We start from the raw sequence: 19,035 nt of genomic DNA on the forward strand, positions 1-19,035 counted from the left end.
TGCAAAGTGGATTTGCCTTTCATAAATAACCCTTTAATGTGCTTAATTGAGATATGTACACGGTATAGAGAATATGCTTTGTTCATATTTCATGTCCGATGTTTACAACCACTTCCGTATAGGCCACTTTTACCCCTTTCCTCCCCAGGCCAGCTTTCAGCATTGTCACGCTTTGAATGACAAATGCACAGTCACGCAACACTGTACCAATATGAAATGGGTACAAAGAATTAATTTTTTCCACATAAATTGAGCTTTGTTTTGTTGGTATTTAATCACCACTGGAGTTTTAGCTAAACTACAGAAAAAAATTTTTTTTCTTAATTTCTGCAAATAAATAATCTTAGGTCAAAATGTACTCTGCTATATCTCTTTGGTGAAAATAACCCAAATCAGTGTTTATTATTTAGCGTGTAGGAAAGTTATAGGGTCCACAAACTATGGTGTGTGTGTGTGTTAGATAGATATCTAATAGAGTGTGTATGTGTAATATATATCTATCTCTGAAAATTAATCAATCTTGATGTGTTGACGGCCTATCAGATGCAGCGATTAGGATGGCGCCATTGACGGCAATTGCTGCCAATTTGTCAAAACGCTCCAGGGCGATTAAAAAAAAAAACCTGCAGTTTTTAAAAATATTGCTTAACATACTTTCTGCACCTGTAGGTCATTTGCAGCACCCCTGGAGCCAAATCTCCTATATATTTTTTGCCCATCCTGCCTTGCTGCAACATACAGGGGGTGTTCGAAAAAATATAGCTACACTTCTCATAGACTTAGACCAGTGATGGCGAACCTTGGCACTCCAGATGTTTTGGAACTACGTTTCCCATGATGCTCACCTACACTGCAGAGTGCATGAGCATCATGGGAAATGTAGTTCCAAAACATCTGGGGTGTCAAGGTTGGCCATCACTGACTTAGACCAATAATGTTTGTTGCATTACGTTCTCTAAATCTTCAACATTAGGTGACTACAGTTTCACCTTTTGTATATGCAAGGGTTGAGGAGCAGTCATCCTTTGAATGAGAGAAAGTAGCTGCTCTAATGGGGATGGTAAAATGGAACGATCAGGCTACCATCAAGTATCTGATATTGAAAGGAAAGGGGTCCAGGAATAATCCTGAGCTTATGTCGGTAGTATGAAATGGTGATGTATCTTCAGAATACAAGGTAAAGTCCTGGTCAAATCAGTTACAGTACGGCAGAACAGCATTAGAAAAGTGAGACCATGAGTCTGCAAAACAGGTGGGTGAAGGTGTTTTAGCTAGAGTGTGGCATCTCTGTTGGAGCAGTATTCCTGCACAAGTCACTGCAAGCTGGATCTCATGAAACCCGACTATCAGAAGGACAGGGTTAGACCTTCTTGGGTAGACTCAGAGGCTGTGATGCAGATCCAGAACATTGTCTTCATTGTTACTGGTCATGAAACATGGATTTATCAGTGGGATCCTAGACTAAACAAGAGTCAATGCAAAGGTTCACCACCTCCTAATAATTCTGGTGTCGACCATCATGGCAACTATTTTTTGGGTTCGAAGGGAATGTGTACAGAACAATTTCCAGCATTTCTTCCTTACCTGTCAAGTGGAACAGAGGTGTTTAATTGAGAGGGGGCAATACCAAAACACAATTAAAGAATTTTATTTCTACCTCGTCTCCTCTTAACTAGATGGGTTCACTCAATTCCAGCATTACAGCTAGTTCCTGTTTCCAAAGTCTCCCCCCTGCTGCAGCCACGCTAAGCTCAGTATTGCTGTAAGAGAAGGGGGAAGTATACTGCGCATACATGGCTTTTGAAACCTGAAGGGCACTTGCTTCTAGGCTGGTGCAATGGAGCATCCAGGATGTGGAATGTAAACAATATGGATATTTTTTATTTTTTTTTGGACAGACTGCAGAGGTACCACAAATGGCCTGAAGGTATTTCATCACCTACTAGTATGCTGTACAGTCCATTTTAGACAAAATAGCAACTTGACCTTAAAGTGGTTCTAACACTAAAAAAAAAAAAAAAAAAAAAAAAAAAAAAATTCATCCAGCTCTCTTCTCGCTTTAAGCAGTTACCACCCAGGCCAATTGCACATTTCTTTGCTACATGTAAAAACACAGTTTTTGCTTAACCACTTGCTTACTGGGCACTTAAACCCCCCTCTGTCCCAGACCAATTTTCAGCGCTGATGCACTTTGAATGACAATTGCGCGGGCATACAACACTGTACCCAAATGACATTTTTATCATTTTTTTTTCCCCACAAATAGAGCTTTCTTTTTGGTGGTATTTAAATCAGAGCTGGGAGTTTTATTTTTTGCTAAACAAACAAAAAAAAGATGCAAAAAAAATAAAAAATCATGTTTAATAATTTGTTATAACATTTTTCAAACAGGTCATTTTTCTCCTTCATTGAAGTGTGCTGATGAGGCGGCACTGATGGGCTGCATAGGTGGCACTGCTAGATGACACTGATGGGCACAGATATGTGGCACTGGGGTGCAGCACCTTTGTTGAGGCAGATTGTGGGCACTGTTGGGTGGGACTATGGGCCCTGCTGGGTGGCACACATTTTTTATTATGAATAGTTATGAGGGGGCAGGTGGGCACTGGCAGGGCTGGCCGTGATCGGCTTTTTTTTTCTCAGGAATAATAGCCGATTACCGGCTCCGTTATATCACATGATCAGCTGTCATTGGCTGACAGCTGATCACGTGATAAGGGGTCGGGATCGACCCCTTGCACGGATCGGTGATCAGGCGAGTCTCGTAGACTCACCGATCACAGAGCGCGCCCCTCAGGGGGGTGCGCAGGCAGCTCGTGCACGGGACTACGTCAATAGACGTAGTCCCGGAAAAGGAGAACCGCGCTGTAGCTGTCATTCGGCTATAGCGCGGGTCTCAAGTGGTTAAAAAAAAAAATTATTAACCACTTAAGCCCTGGACCATTTTGCAAGCCAAAGACTAGAGCACTTTTTGCGATTCAGCACTGCATTGCTTTAACTGCCAATTGCACGGTTATGGGACATGCTCTAGTGCTAGAATTGTTGTGCACACAGCGATACCCCACATGTGGTTTGAACGGTGTTTACATATATGGGTGGGACTTGCATGTGCGTTTACTCCTGTTCGCTACCAGGGACATTTAAATTTTTTTTTATCTCTTTTATTCCTATTACAAGGAATGTAAACATCCCTTGTAATAGGAATGGTGTGCGACAGGTCCTCTTTATGAAGAGATGCAGGGTCAATAAGACCCCACCCCTCTCTTCCAGGCGGGAAAGCACGAGATCGCAAAATAAAAACAGCCCAATTTTCAGCCGACAAGCTAGTAAATTTTCGGCGGACAACTGTCTGTTGTCTGATTTTCTTTGGTCAGTACAAAGTTGAGAGTACAAACACATATGCTCAGAATCAATGCTCACCGAACACAAAATTAGCAGAAGGTGCCCAAAGGGTGGTGCTCAAGAGCTGAAATTGCTTGTACAACGTCGTTACATTTTCGCATTTGCTGCACGACCATAGTATGCAAGACAAGAGCCTGGCACACGCCCTTAAGACAAAAATCAGACAGTAGGTTGGCCAATAATCGTACCATGTGTACAAGGCTTTAGGGTGAATTCACACCTATGCATTTTGGACTACAGTTCATTTAACATGGTTTTCTATGGTACACGTTCTGTAGTGCAAATATGCAAAAGGCACAGGTGTGAATCCAGTCCTAGACCCCATACACACTATATAAGTTTTGTCTGATTTCCTTTAGATTTACCAAAACCATGTAGTGCAAGGAATTCCTTGATTGCATACAAATTGAAACGCTTGAAGTTTGACCTCCATATTATATGGTTTTGGTAAATCTGAAGGAAAAAATAAAATCTACAGAAAATTGTAGTGTGTGTATCCTGCTTAAGGCTGGCCATACATTATGCGGATGTCTATCCTGTCCCTTACACATTTATTCCTATTACAATATTATACCGTATGGTTATGTTTCTTTATAGATCACCATTGCATTCGCCCCTGAAGAGTTGGTATACCCAACTGAAACGCGTCGGCTTACATAGATACATGATGTCAATACAGATGATTTTATGTCTCTTATTTTTACTCTAGATTTTTTTTTTTTTAATCATTCAGCCCCTCCAGTGGCCCATGTTGTGCAGGACTTGTTTTTACTTTGTTATGCCTATTACCATGGTGTCAATATTTATATGCAGTTTTCAGCATGCTCTGCGTGTATGTAATTCTGTAAATGCATTTTTGTGGTATTTCAAGTGTTATACATGATTTCACATGGTATACTAAAATGTTCTTTGCCAAAACTGCTTTTGGTATATATCTCTCTCAAATTTACCCCCCCCCCCTTTTTTTTTTTTTTTTTGTTGGAACCCATAAAAGCAACATTGTTTTATATCCTACATGTTTACTTTATACAGTGATTGGCCTCATTTAAAGTCCCACTGACCACTTTACTTTTTCTTTGTCTAAAAATTGGGATGGAGGCCAATTACTTTTGGTGTATTGAACCCACATCATTCGTTAGCGATACATTATACAATTTTCCTTTAGATTTACCAAAGCCATTTTATGAGGTAAAACCCAAAACACTTTAAATTTGTATGCAACTAGGCATGCTCTTCCACTAAATAATTTAAAGTAAATTAAATAAGAAAATTGTACAATGTGTGGCCAGCTTGCATGGTTACTAAATTATGATTTTTTTTTTTAAATATATCATACTTGCCTCCTCTGTGCAGTTGGTTTTGCACAGCGTTGCCCTGATCCTCCACTTCTGGGGTCCCTCGGGTTTGAGTCCTGCTGCATCTTAACAGACAGCAGGACTCAAACCCAGCATCATTGTATTTGATTGACAGCAGCGGGAGCCAATGGCTGCGCTGCTATCAAATCTTGGACACGAGTCACCGCCCAAAGCGGGTGTGCCCATTCCTTTCACAGGAATTGTAGGGCTCAGGGTGGGCAGCGGCTACTCCATGACAGGAGGTTTTTCAACCTCATTAAGACCCCAGCAATGCTTCTGTGCAGAAAAAGGTATTTAGAGATTATATTGCTGCTGAAAAAATAAATAAAAAGTCATTATATTGCCCCATAAGAGAACCTATCATGGGAGTTTATTGTGGAGACTTTACAACCACTTTAAAGCTGATCTCCACCTTAACCTTCACTTTTTAGCCAATCAGCAGCCAGTTAAACTGCGGCAGATTGCACAGCTGAACAAATCACCGTATGTATAAGTCGGCTCTTTAACCACTTGCTTACTGGGCACTTAAACCCCCCCCCCCTCCTGCCCAGACCAATTTTCAGCCTTTAGCACTGATGCAGTTTGAATGACAATTGCGCAGTCATACAACACCGTACCCAAATGAAATTTTTATCATTTTTTTTCCCCCCACAAATAGAGCTTTCTTTTGGTGGTATTTAATTACAGCTGGGAGTTTTATTTTTTGCTAAAAAAAAAAATCATGTTTAATAGTTTGTTATAAAATTTGGCAAACAGGTCATTTTTCTCCTTCACTGAAATGCGCTGATGAGGTGGCACTGGTGGGCACTGATAGGCAGTTAAGGTGGCACAGATGGGTACCACTGATAGATGGGACTGATGGGCACGGATATGTGGCATATAAGGGGCAGCACTGTTGAGGCAGATTGTGGGCACTGATATGGGGCACTGTGGGCACTAAGGGGTGGCACATTTACTTTAATTAGGTTGCACTGGCAGGGGGCAGGTGGGCACTGATGACTTGATCGGGACTGAAGTCCCTCTCACGGCCACCGGTGATCAGCCTTTATTTTTCTGACAGCTGATCACGTGGTAAGAGGTCGGGATCGACCCCTTGCTCCGATCAGGCGAGTCTCAGACTCGCTGATCACAGAACGCACCCTTCAGGGGCCGCGCAGGCCGCTCGTGCACGAGACGACGTGCGCGCGCCCAGAGCCAATGCACGTGCCTGGCAGGCGCGATGTCCTCCAGGCATCCGTGATTGCTCGTGACAGAACGAGAACTGGGATGTGTGTGTCACTGCCATTCCACTAGTTAGAACACAGTGAGGAAACGCATTTAACCCCTTGATTGCCTCCCAGTGTTAACCCCCTCCCTTCCACTGACATTTATACAATAATCAGTGGATATTTTTAGCAAAAAAAGTGTTCGATCTGTCCACCACAATGTCACAGTCCTGGTTAAAATAAATCGCAGATCGGTATTACTAGTACAGTAAAAACACACATCTAGCCCCTATTTGGTAGTTGCTATAACTTTTGCACAAATAAATCAAAAAGCTTATTTTTAACCAAAAAATATGTAGACGAATACATATCGGCCTAAACCTTTTTTTTGGGGGATATTGTAGCAAAAAGCCTAAGTGTTTTTTTTAAGTCACTTTGTTTATAGCGCAAAAAAAATAAATAAAAATTTAAAAACTGCATGAATAATCAAATACCACCAAAAGAAAGCGCTATTTGTAGGGGGGGGGGGGGGGAGACAAATTTAGTTTGGGTACAGCATCGCATGACCACGCAATTGTCAGTTAAAGCGACGCAGTGCCGTATCAAAAAAAATGGCCTGGTCGGGAAGGGGGCAAATCCTTCCAGGGCTGAAGTGGTTAACTAGATCATTTGGGCCAAGGTGGCTCAAATGAACTATTTTCTACACCAAAACAATACTCAAGATAGCCACGGCCAGAACTGCTAGGGGGTTGTTTTTAAGCAATTTCTCAACAAAATAAAGCATAGAGGTTAATTTTCCATATAAATGAAATACAGTGGAACCTTGGTTTACAAGCTTTTTTAAAGATAAGCAACTATTTTTTTTTTTTTATTCTGTTTGCAAGTGTCTCACAAAACGAGCAGAATTTAAGCTAATGGGCTGTGCAGTACCTCATTTGGCCAGAAGTGCGAGGGCGCTAGGGACACACTGAGCAGATCAGAAATACTTAGTTCCTGAGCCTTTCCAGCATCTCCACCTCTGGCCACATGCGGTATTGCATGTCATTGAAGTAAATGCAGAACGAATTATCTTTGTTTCCATTGACTTCTATGGGGAAACTCGCTTTGAAATGCGATTGCTTCGGATTACAAGCATTCTCCTGGAACGGATTATGCTCGTGACCCAAGGTTCCACTGTAGTGTTTTTGGTTTGTGATGCTCAAATGCAGTGAATATCCAATAAAGAGGCAAACAGGATCAGTGAACTTCCTCTGAAAGTGTACTTTTTCTTTTAACCTAACAGTCATATACCAACTTCCAGTTAACACTGTTAAAATAAATATGATACTTTATAGTAGTGTGTCAGAGCTAAGCAAAAACCCTACACCAGGGATATGTAATTAGCGGACCTCCAGCTGTTGCAGAACTACAAGTCCCTTGAGGCATAGCAAGACTGACAGCCACAGGCATGACACTCAGAGACATGATGGGACTTGTAGTTTTGAAATAGCTGGAGGTCCACGAATTGCATATCCCTGCCCTACACTGTCACCATATATCAGTTGAACCATTTTGTGCAGGTAATGTTTCCTGTCATGATTATGCAGTTATGGAGGTGGGTAGCATGGTTGTCTCTGATCCTAAAGCTGGATGGATACAACCAACAGATTATTCAGGTTATAAAATTAATGTATGAGACATCACTAATACTAAAATTAGCTTTACAATATTTGAAACACTATTAAAGATACATATCCATTCAATTGTACATCAGTTTTGTAATCCTTGTCAGAAATGTGCAATACATAAAATTATCAAATCTCCCAATTAGATTTTTTTAAAATCCTTTCCAACAAGCTGCGAGCCAGGAATGACCTGGCAGTAAAAAAAAAAAGTTTGGCTTGTGAGATGCCCAAATTCATATCTAGCTTAAATCATCCAATAAAGAAAACAGCGAGCAACAAGTCTACTCAAAGTGTGTATATTCTTTACCTGCACCTCAGTGCTAAACCCTTCAGTGTCTATGTAAACTCCTCAGGTGTTAAGGCAAACAGCAGGTCTAATCATGCTCATGTACTATTCATTTCTTATCATGACTAATTCCAAACAGAAGTTTGAAATGGTTCACAGTATTAAAGAATTAACACCCTGTAGTAAAAGAACGTCAATGTATTGCAAAATACAAACCAGAATAAAAAAAATTTACATGGCCAAATGCCATTTATCATACAAGTATACAGTATATCTCAAGCCACATTTTTGTGGCACCTCCAATGTGATCACGTTGCAACCTTCCCTATGGGTTTTGTCCAGTAGTGGCCTTCCTCAGGATGTCTGCACGTATAAGGGCACAGTACATAGGCGGTGCCTCGTATATGTGTGGCAACGAGATGAATGTACAGAATCACGATGCTGAAAGGGTTTGAGCACTTGAGGTGTGTGGAAGAAATAGACAGAATTAAATTTGCACTGCATTATCTTTATTGGATAGTCTTCAGCATTATTTAATGTGGTCACTATCAAGGTCTCTTTATATCCCACAATTCTTAAAAGTTGCTAAAAGCTACAGCCAACATCTGATCTTTATTCAGCACTCATGGACTGAACTGAAATGTGCTTTAAAGACAAACAGAACCATTAAAAAGCTTGTTTATAACATATCGCATGTATATAAAGCTAGGTCATTTTGCGTTTGCATCAATGGTAATTTGAAGGTCAAAGCATTGCTGCGCACAAGGTTTTACCCCAAGGATCCCTAAAATTTTGGAAGTAGTGGCACATATTCTGCCGTTGATGCAATGCACACCTGTACCTATTTGCTTAGCAAGACATCTTTCACATGGGTAAGACTCGGCTAAACTTGGCTTTTCTCAGCAGGGGATCTGTCCGCTGATGCCAGGGTATGTCCACTCAGTTTATGCAGAGTAAACACAGCCTGCTCTGCTCTTTGGGTGGTTGGATGTAAATAAGACCAGTTGTTCATTTACACCCAATTGCCCTGATTTAACCAGATGGAGGGGAACGGATTCCCTTAGGTTTGTTTTTTGCTGAATCATATTTGGAGGTAGGCAGGTGTAAACGGACATAAGTCTGTTTAAATCGGTTGCTCTATAGAGAATAAAAGGTCCAATTGGGTCCGCCTTAAAAACAGACAAGCCGATCCAATAGGACCTCATGTGAAAAGGGACCTAAGACCGTGCATCAGTAACGAGCCAGGGACAGGAGAGGGGAAAGACAGGACCTATGACCATGGAGGCAGATTGTTGAGGAGGCCTCTTCCTCATTCTGAGACTGGACAGTTAATGGAGAAGCAGCACACTGATGACTCTGCTCACGCCTCCTTTCAGCACATTACTTGCACTGTAGAACACCTAATTGATACGGTGTAGTTTCTCTTTCAGCTTTGTTGTACAGGGGACTGCATGAGGCTGTTACCAAATCGAATAAGGCACTTACATTAGGCATGTAATAATAGCACAGCTACAATAATTTGTACGCTATTTTTGCCTACAGTTCAGCTTAAAGTTTTCTATTTATAGTGCACAAGTAAAAACGCATAATGGGGTTTGACAATGAAACAGTATATTATAAAAATATCCTTTAGCTTACAATTTACAAACTGTATTACAATCGTATCGGTTATCCTGTAATGCTGGCATCTGTCATCCAGCTATAAATGATTAAAAAAAAAAAAAATAGGAAAAGAAAAGCCTAAAAACAGGGCCAATAATTTACATTCTGTATCAGGAAAACAATTTAAGACCATGCCCAGGATTTCTTACATCTTCTGTTAATATTTTGTCTACAGTTAAATCAAATATACCTACTAGCCCTGTACAAATACAAAATAATGCATACAATGTAATCAGAAAGTTAGCAAAAAAGTAGTCTGTAAACTATCATAAAAGTATCACTATATTAACAGATCTACAAGCAGCGGTGTAACAGGGTTAAAAGACATTAAGGCAATAATACATTAAGTTACAAAATCATAGGTAATACTTTTTCTGTTTTAAACCAAAGTGTTATATAAGGCAGGTATATGGTCCCAGCAAAAAATGTTTAGCACTGATACTGGAGTAATCCATCTTAAATATGAACTATTTTTATATGGAATTATACAGTAGTGTACCCTTGTGTAGGCAGACCTACACACTGAATGGTCACGGAATACTTTTTCTTAGTGGCACTTTTGTATGGTACAGTCTTCCACAAACAGGCAGGCTATCGTGTAATGCAAAGGATTCTGTCCATTTAAAAAGGCAAAACATCTTGCTTGGGTTCACAGAATAATGACTGGAATTTTCTGAGTCATTGCGTACAGTCTGCAGCCGAATCCCCTGATCTTCCAGTCTCATCGCTGTTACTGAAACCTGCTGAGAAACAAACACTCATCACTGAAAATGGCTAGGGCATTCTGAAAAATAAAAAAGCAGTCCTTGTTGCTCATAGCAATCAATAAGCCTTTCTTTATAACAATTTTAGTGCAAAAACCAACAAAAAACTGGTCGATTGCAAGAACTGATCTCAAATGATTGTGTATAAAACATACATATTCCTCCATAGCTTATTACATAAATGTACAGCAATTGTACCTTGGCTGATTAAAAAGTCTGGCTCAACTTTTTTTGGAGCATGTGGCACTCAGTGTTAAACTGTATTCCCATTATTTTGAGCAAATCAAATGGATTTCTGGTTTGTGTTTGATTACATCTGTTATCATGGTACAATATTCTACCCATGTCAAATTCAAACAAGTAGCAAAGCATTTGTGGGAACAAGGCTGGCCATACAATATACAAATTTCCTGTAGATTTACCAAAACTATATAATATGAGGTCAAACCCAAATGCTTTAAATTTGTATGCAATCAAGCAGGCCTTTGCAATACATAGTTTAAGGTAAATGTAGAAATTGAATAAGAAAATTGTATAAATGTATGTCCAACTTTACACTGCACAACAGATGAGGGGGGGGAGCATACAAATACATTATACAAGCCAACAGACACAAATACTATCAAGTTGTATCTGTTTGACGTGGTAAATTAATCTTCTCAAAAGTAAATATGTAATGTGAAAAAGGAAAATGTGGGCATTACAAAAGGCTGCGTTCCACGAAAAAAAAAAAAAAGAAAAAAAAACCGCACGCACTCTAGGTTGGATACATCCTTTCACACTGCCAGTGCACCAGCGTCTGCCTTAACGCGCTGCTAAAACTAGCGAGCAATTAAAGGGTTAAAAGCGACACTGCCCATTAATTTCAATGGGCAGGGGGGGGGGGCACTTCAAGAAGTGGTGTATATACTGCCCCTAAAGTGCTTCAAAGCTGCTGCTTGCAGGACTTTTATTTATTTTTTATGTCTTTTTTTTAACCAGGGTGCCTTGGCAAAATGGCTAAAAAAAATTATCAAAAATTGCAGCAGGTGGATCAAGCCAGCCTTTTCATTACACAAAGTCACAGGTTTTCATTATGCACCATTTTGACTTTCCAGACACTGACATCCCAATCACCAGTGACATCAGTTGATATGGGGGATGTCTCCACAGCATCCTTGTTTGACCCACCTCTGCCACAGTACTGGGGTGACATTAGCTGACTGATGGAGAGAATTGAGGGAGAAGAGAAACCTAGGAATACTAGTCAGTACCAGTGTGCAAAAGTGTATTTGCATCAGAAGAATAAATCACCTCCAACATTGTGTCCTATGTGTGGATGTTGCTGCATTGTGTAAAAACTATTAGAATAGTTATCCTAAATTTTAGAATGGGGTCCCCTCAAGACTTTCCATAATTTTAATGGGTGCCTTGACTGAAAAAAGGTTGAGAAACGCTGCTCTACAACATACGTTTATTAGGCCTCATGTACACCGCTGCTGGTAAACGGACGTTCTGAGGCAGTTGGATGCTTTTTTCAGCTGCCCCTGAGCTCATCCAATGTTATCTTATGTGTACATGTACACAGGTTCATTTAATGATGTTTTAGGCAGTTGCGCTTAGAGGTCTCTCTTTGAAGGCAAAAAAATGAGTTCAGATGCCAAAGTTTCCAACATTTCAGATGCCAAACGCGGTACCGGCGTTTAGCTGCGTTTTTCGTTTCAAAATTTTTAAAAAGATGCACTTTTTTTACATTACAAAACTTAAAAATGATAGCAAATTATGAAAAACCACTAAAGTTTTTTTTAGAAACACTTGTAATTGCTTGCAATGCTTCATAAACCATTTACATACCCCTAATGAGCCCATGATCCAATCCACCACTAGCTTTACGTACATGTTGAAAATATATCCTACAGACATGCACTGTGCAATCAATGGATGAGTTAATTAGCGACAAACTCTGGTCCTCGCACACAATTTGACATATTTCCAGGCTCATCAACAGCAACGTCGGGAGCTCAATTTTGGGTGCTTTTACTATGGATCTCATAATGAGCATATGTTCCTCACATATGCTCATTATGGGATCCATAGTAAAAACACCGAAATTGAGGTAGATACAATTACACTGCTGCTCCTCAATCTGGTCTCACAGAATGGCTGTTTGTTTGTGCTTTGGGAGGGTCTTATGTCGTCATCTTAAATGCTCCTAGACGCAAACGCGGCATGCAAACGTGGCTAAACAGGCATTTTTAAACAGTGGTTTCAATCTGTCAAAAAAAAAAAAAAATCGTTCGGAAGACATATTAGGCCTTAGACACTGCTGTCTTCTGAAACAAGAGTATCACACAGCAACAGGTTAGTCCTCAGCTTGGAAACCTGGACTGAAACAGAGTGTGTAGATCCAATTACGGACTTCGTTTAATTCTACTTTGAATCAAACCTAGGATTAATCGTAGAAGAACTTACGCTGACTTTTTTAAAACACCAGTGACGTTTGATGGCTCGTTCTTGCTATGTATGGTGACTAAATCATTTCTGCCAGAAAAATGGATATCTGAGCATGCAGCCCGGCAGGTCAGGAGGGGGAGAGAGCGCGAGGCAGCGAGCCTCAATAGAGAGGCGCGAGAGTGGTTCAGTTCAGAGGTGGTGGGGGACAGATGCAGCATCAACCTAGGCAAGTATAATTGGGCGGGGGGACCATATACTTCTCTTCCTGGATGCAGTGAATGCTGAGCTACCAGCATTCACTGCTCACTCCCGCTCAGTTTGTACGGCATGAAGCGCCATAAACTTCTATGTTGCCATCACAACAGGCGGCGTCATCAGGAGTTCCCTTCCCGTTGTATGGCAACGATAACACAACACACAACGGCGGGCATCTGCACTGACTCCTGGGAAAATGAAGTGCTCCCAAGAGACAGTGCGCCAGATATGACTACCATACCTGCCCATACCCGCGGGGATCAGAGATAGAAAACAACCAAGAAAACACAGATATACAGGTACCCTCTCTGTCAAATGGAAAACATTTTTTTCCCTAATGTATGCAATGCAAGAATGCGATGGAGGTTAACGTAAAAAAATTTTACTTTATCATTGTCAAGGCTGGGTTGGGGATCCATTAAATTAGGCAAATCCTCACTTAGGAGCATTGTTAGGTTGAAAGCAGGAGCATGCTTATTTCATGCCAACTAGAATGTTATGATGGCCCAGAACGCTCATAAAAGAGGGGTACCTCTGATCTCAGGTCCCAAGTGTAAGCTATGTGAGAGTGCAGTTTGGTTTCTGGAAGGAAGGCTTTTGATTGAGCCGTGTCTGGAATCAAGTCCAAGTATGCCAGGTGAAGAGGGTCGGAAAGCAGATTTTTGGTTGTTGATCACCCAGGCTGAAGCATCTTGTGGACAATAAGGTCTTCAGAAGGCGGTCATCTAAATAACCCCTTATTCTGGATGCCGCACTGAAGAGCAAGAAGAGGTGCGAGTACCTTTGTGAACACTCAAAAACGAAAGAATATAAAAAAAAAAAAGTATATAAGGCCCAATTATAGGGACTCCTATTAGGGAAAACCTGATGAACTTGGTGGGATCATTTGAAGCTAAAAATACACAATACTAAGGTCAGGGAGGCCAGAGGGATCCATTCCTATAGAAATAGCTTTGCTTAGGGGCCAACAGTGGTGTAACAAGGGTAATAAAACAGATAGTGAAATGTTATTTTTTGAGGTTTTTCTCAATCGACCCCATGGACAGTGGATATAAAGTCTACACACCCCTGCTAAAATGTAAGGTTTCTGTGATGTTAAAAAAAAAAAAAAAAATTCAGAACTTTTCCCACCTTTACTGTGACCTATAAACTATTCAACTCAATTAAAAAACAAATTGAAATCTTTTAAGGTTGCAGAGTTGAGGAAAGACTAGATAAACAATACAAATAAATCACCAGGACACCCGAAAGTTCACAGAACTCAGTCAGGTTGTAGCTAGACCATTGTTCCTAATCTGTGTGGACAGCGTATGGACAGTAATTGTACCAGCTGATTGGAGAAAAGCCAATGTGGTACCATTATTCAAAAAAGCCAGAGACAAATCCCTGGAAACTACAGGCCAGTCAAGCCAACATCAATAGTGGGTAAATTATTGGAGGGGATGATAAAGGCACTATTATCCAAAAATTTTCAGAAGAAAAAAATTTCAGTAGTAATCAGCATGGCTTTACGAAAGGTCATTATTGCCAGATCAAACTGCTAACATGCTATGAGGAAGTGAGCCATCATCTAGACAGGGGAAGGCCTGTGGATTTAGTCTATCTGGATTTTGCAAAAGCATTTGAAACAGTTGCCCGTAAGCGTTTAATTTACAAGTGGAGGTCTGCAGGCATGGACCATAAGGTTTGTTCTTAGGTAAAAGCTAGTTACAGGGCGTGCCGAAAGAGTGGCCATAAATAACATGTACTCAGACTAGTATGGAGTGGTAAGTGGGGTACCCCAAGGTTCTGTCTTGGGACCAATTCTAATAAATATATTCATAAATGATATAGAGGCTGGAATAAATAGCTCAATCTCATTTTTTGCGGACGACACAAAAATAGGTAGGGCAATAACTTCACATCAGGATATAGAAATTTTACAGCAGAATTGAACAAAATAACGGCGTGGTCAACTACATGGCAAATGAGGTTTAATGTGGAGAAATGTAAAGTAATGCACTTGGTGGCAACAAACAAATGCAAACTACTCACTAGGGGAGAACATCTGGGGGAATCAAGGATGGAGAAAGATTTGTGGATCCTAGTAGATGAGACTAAGCACTAGACATGTGCACACCGAAATATTTCCGAAAAACATACTCCCGAAATTCATTTTTATTTATTTAGTTGCGTTAAAAAATGCATTCGTCCGAAAATCCAAAATTAAGGTTGAATCTGTCATTGAAGGCTTATGGTGTGTCAAATGTTCTAAGAAGATTAGACGGAGCAGCTAAACTGTACGACGACATTTCTGGTCGAATGTTCCGCCTACAAGCTATAGTAGAATTCTAATGTTGTATGACACTAGTAATAATTATATTGTTATTATTAGTCAGCCAACATTAGAATTCTTCTATAGCCTATGGGCAGAGCATTTGACCATAAATGTCAGCTCGCTTCATCGAATCTTTTCTCTCCATGTCGAATAATCTTGGACTAATAGAGCCAAGGTTAAGCACATTCTACCACAGGTTTGATGGACACAGATCGTCAGCGTCATGTCAAATCTATCTATATCAAACTGTTGTTGCAACAAAAATGCAAATAAAGCATTGGTTTATGTCGGATGTTCCGGTTTTCGGATTCTGCATGTTCGTTATTTGTTTTAACGATAACGAAAATACCCGAAATTCGGATGAAAACAAATGCACATGTCTACTAAGCACTAGCATGCAATGTAAAGCTGCAGCTACCAAGGCTGAATTTTAGCATGCATAAAAAAGGAGACCTACTCCAGGGATTAAACGATAATCCTGTCACTTTGTAAAACTCTGGTTATGCCACATCTGTAGTACTCTGTCCAGTTCTTGTCACCAGTCCTCAGAATGAAGGTGCTAGAACTGGAGAGAGTTCAAAGAAGGGCAACGGAATTAATAAGGGGCCTGGACAACCTCAATTATAAGGAACGACTACAAGCACAAAAATGTTTCTCGCCAAATTCAGTCTCAGGGAGTGTAAGAGGACACAGGGCCACACAATGAGATTGGAGAAGCGGTTTAACCTTAAACTGCACGGGGGGGTTAATGTCAGAGCAATAAGGATGTGGAACTTTCACAATTGGTGGTGGCAGTAGGGAGTATGGATATTTTTAAAACACTCTTGGATGTGTATCTTAAAGAACACAACATGCGGGAATATGGGAAATTATAGACACTGACATACGTACACCTACACAGGTTGAACTGGATGGATTATTGTCTTACCTACTAGGCAACTATAAAAAAAAAAAAAAAAAAAAAAAGTATTATATTTGAATTTTTAAAATCATGAATTTGTCGGCCATTATCAGCACCTTTTGAAGCGGTGTTAAAAATCCTGCTTGCTGAATTTTTAGTGCATATTTGATCAGAAAAAAAAAAAAAAGAGCATATTGTGTGAAGCTGTAATGTTAGATGGGGGGTTTCGTTTTAAGTAAAGGAAAAAGGGGGGAAAAAAATATGCGCACATATCCTTTAAAATAGAATTGGAAATGCCCGACTTGCATTTGAAGCAATGAAATGAAAAAAAAAATTAACCACCATTTCTTGCACTATAGAGGAGAAATCACAAAAAATGTACCAATGTCTGAACTCTTCTGCAGTGTTTTCAAATGGTCTTTCAAGTCAATGGAATTTTGCAGTGCAGTATCTGGAATGGCATCAGCTAGTTGGTCTCTTGCATGATCTATAAAATGGTACAAAAATGGTACAAAAATTAAAAACAACGTAAGAAAATGGAAGTCCTCCCTACGGGATAGGTCCTCCTCCCTACTAAAAACCAAACACCTAAAAGGGTTTCAACTATTTGCTACTCTACTCTTACACTTTCATTTGTGTAAAAGACGACTTCGTCCTTAAAGCGGAGTTCCACCCATTTTTTAGTTTGTTAAAAAGTCAGCAGCTACAAAACGTGTTAGCTGCCAACTTTTAATAAACAGACACTTATCGGTCCCATGGTCCACCGATGCGGCTCGCTCCCCCCCCTCCTTGCGGTGCCGTAAAAGCAACTGTGGACCCCGACCGTAACAGCTTGCAGCTCCACGGCCGGACTCACACTGCCATTGACCAGGCAATCTTCTGGGAACGTGACGTGTCCCAGAAGATTACAGGGAGGGAGGGGGGAAGGAAGGTAGTGGACCCCCTCAAAAAATTAGGGGTCGAGGAGTGCTTAAAGCAGAAGTTCCACTTTTAGTTGGAACTCAGCTTTAAAGCAGATCTAAACACAATCACTAAACTCCCATAAGCGTTAACATATCAATATTTTAAAAATCCTCTTTTAAAAAAAAAAAAAAAAAAAAAAAGAAGGAAGACCTGGTAATTCTACCATGGAAGTCCTTATTCAGACACTTGATGCTGTAGCATGATAATTTTCCTAGCTGTGGTCCGATGTTCTCATCCTAATATGCCCCTGGTACAGGCCACAAGTGACCATGCCAACCCTAATTGAGTGGTCACAGTCCACTGTTGCCATTAGAAAATTGTCCCAGAGTAATGAATTGGAGCAGTCACTGAAAAGAGTGCATGTAGACAGGAAGTAGCTTAAAAGAGGACTGGGAGGAGCTCAGCAGCACCATGATGATTAAAAAAATAAAAAAAAATAAAAAGTGGTAAAAATATTTATTTTAAAAAAAATACTTGAGAAATGTTTAACAGTGCTTTAGAAAACTAAATATTATGCAGTTTACTTTAAATACATTTTGCTCAGAGTAATTACAGGGCTGAATCCATGAGAATAGCCACATATGCACTTGGCCTTTAACGCTGAAAACCCAGGCAAAGTCAAAGTTCACCTTTAGAAACATGTTACACCTGCATTTAAGATTTAACATGTGCCTAAGTAGCCTCACCTGAATAAATGTTCTGACAGAATTTCAAAAATCTTGGTGTGCAGGCAATGTATACTTTGACTTACCAACAACTGGTCTCTCGCAAAAGAGCAGCAAACATTGACTTGGACTTTGGGCAGTCTATTAGCAAGTTGAGGAATTCTATGCATATACACACACACACACACACACACACACACACTTTTTCAATGTGCAAATTTTCATGTGCAATTTCTAAATGACTACAAAGTAAAAATCAGGGACTTCCTAGGACAGTCCCCCGAAGTACACAGGTTTAACGCAAGTATAAAATATATTTCCACATTTTTCCCCCAGAGACAAAAACACCTTTATAAAACACCCATACTTCAGGCTCTCTGCTGGCTCTGGCTTCTCCACATTGAGAATCCAGCCCAGACTCTTCAGTGTACAAATCGTGAAGCGTTACCCAACAGGCATGCGTGTTTACACTGTGAAGGCTGTGACTGGACACAGCCATCATATGATGAGGGCGGCCAATCACAGCACCCATATCCTGATCTGGTCTTGGCTGTGTCCAGAGATCACAGCCATCAGAGGATCACGCGCCTTCTGAGGGACGTTTGTGTACGTCCACTTAGATCGATGAAAGGCCCACCCAGCCATATATGTGCAGTGGCTGGGTGCGAAGAAGTTGAGAACCCCTCCTCAATGGGTTATTGTTGAAGGAAATCACTAGCTAGAGATGAAGATTTTTAATTATTTTTTGGATTAGGCCAGTTACTGTACTGGACAGGATCAAGTGTGTAGGGAATGTTTTAGCCTAGGCATCTTTAAGGAGCATAGGTTTGTTACCTTTGGATTGATGCAAGCGGTTCCAGGGTAAGATATGTGTGCACTACAACAGTAAAGATGGGAATCATATACTAAAGCTTGAGAGGTATCCGCTGATTGGGTTTCCATATGAGCGGGAGTCCTCTGAGCCAAATGAGCAACCTTTTCATGTCAAGGTGCATAGAAGCTGTAAGGCGAATCAGATGGACACTGCTTGCATCCTCTTTAATTAGAGGCCTCAAACAAAGCAGCCATCACACTCATATAATCAAGCAATAGTGGGTGCAACAGGAGGACCTTCAAAGAGGGTAGTGACTCAGATTTAGGACAATAGTTTGGTCTAGTAAAAT

At 40.5% G+C, this 19,035-nt stretch overlaps 1 protein-coding gene across 4 annotated transcripts in view; it reads right to left on the reverse strand.

Annotated features, from left to right (window-relative positions):
* Positions 1-8,399: 8,399 nt before the first annotated feature.
* The window catches only part of PTPN12 (protein tyrosine phosphatase non-receptor type 12), a 122,417-nt gene continuing 111,781 nt past the window's right edge, over positions 8,400-19,035 (reverse strand). Inside the window, exons 14-15 of one of the 4 annotated variants that reach the window (XM_077471868.1) lie at positions 16,627-16,731; positions 8,400-10,317 (exon numbers count right to left, since the gene is read on the reverse strand). In XM_077471868.1, coding sequence (XP_077327994.1) covers positions 10,253-10,317; positions 16,627-16,731 — 170 coding nt within the window. In that variant the 3' untranslated portion in view covers positions 8,400-10,252. The remainder of the gene's footprint in view (positions 10,318-16,626; positions 16,732-19,035) is intronic. The other 3 variants (XM_077471869.1, XM_077471871.1, XM_077471870.1) reach the window with 3 other exon arrangements.

Source organism: Lithobates pipiens, unplaced genomic scaffold (assembly GCF_037356315.1).
Source record: "Lithobates pipiens isolate NorthernLeopardFrog02 unplaced genomic scaffold, aLitPip1_a1.2 Scaffold_8, whole genome shotgun sequence".
NCBI lineage: Eukaryota > Metazoa > Chordata > Amphibia > Anura > Ranidae > Lithobates > Lithobates pipiens.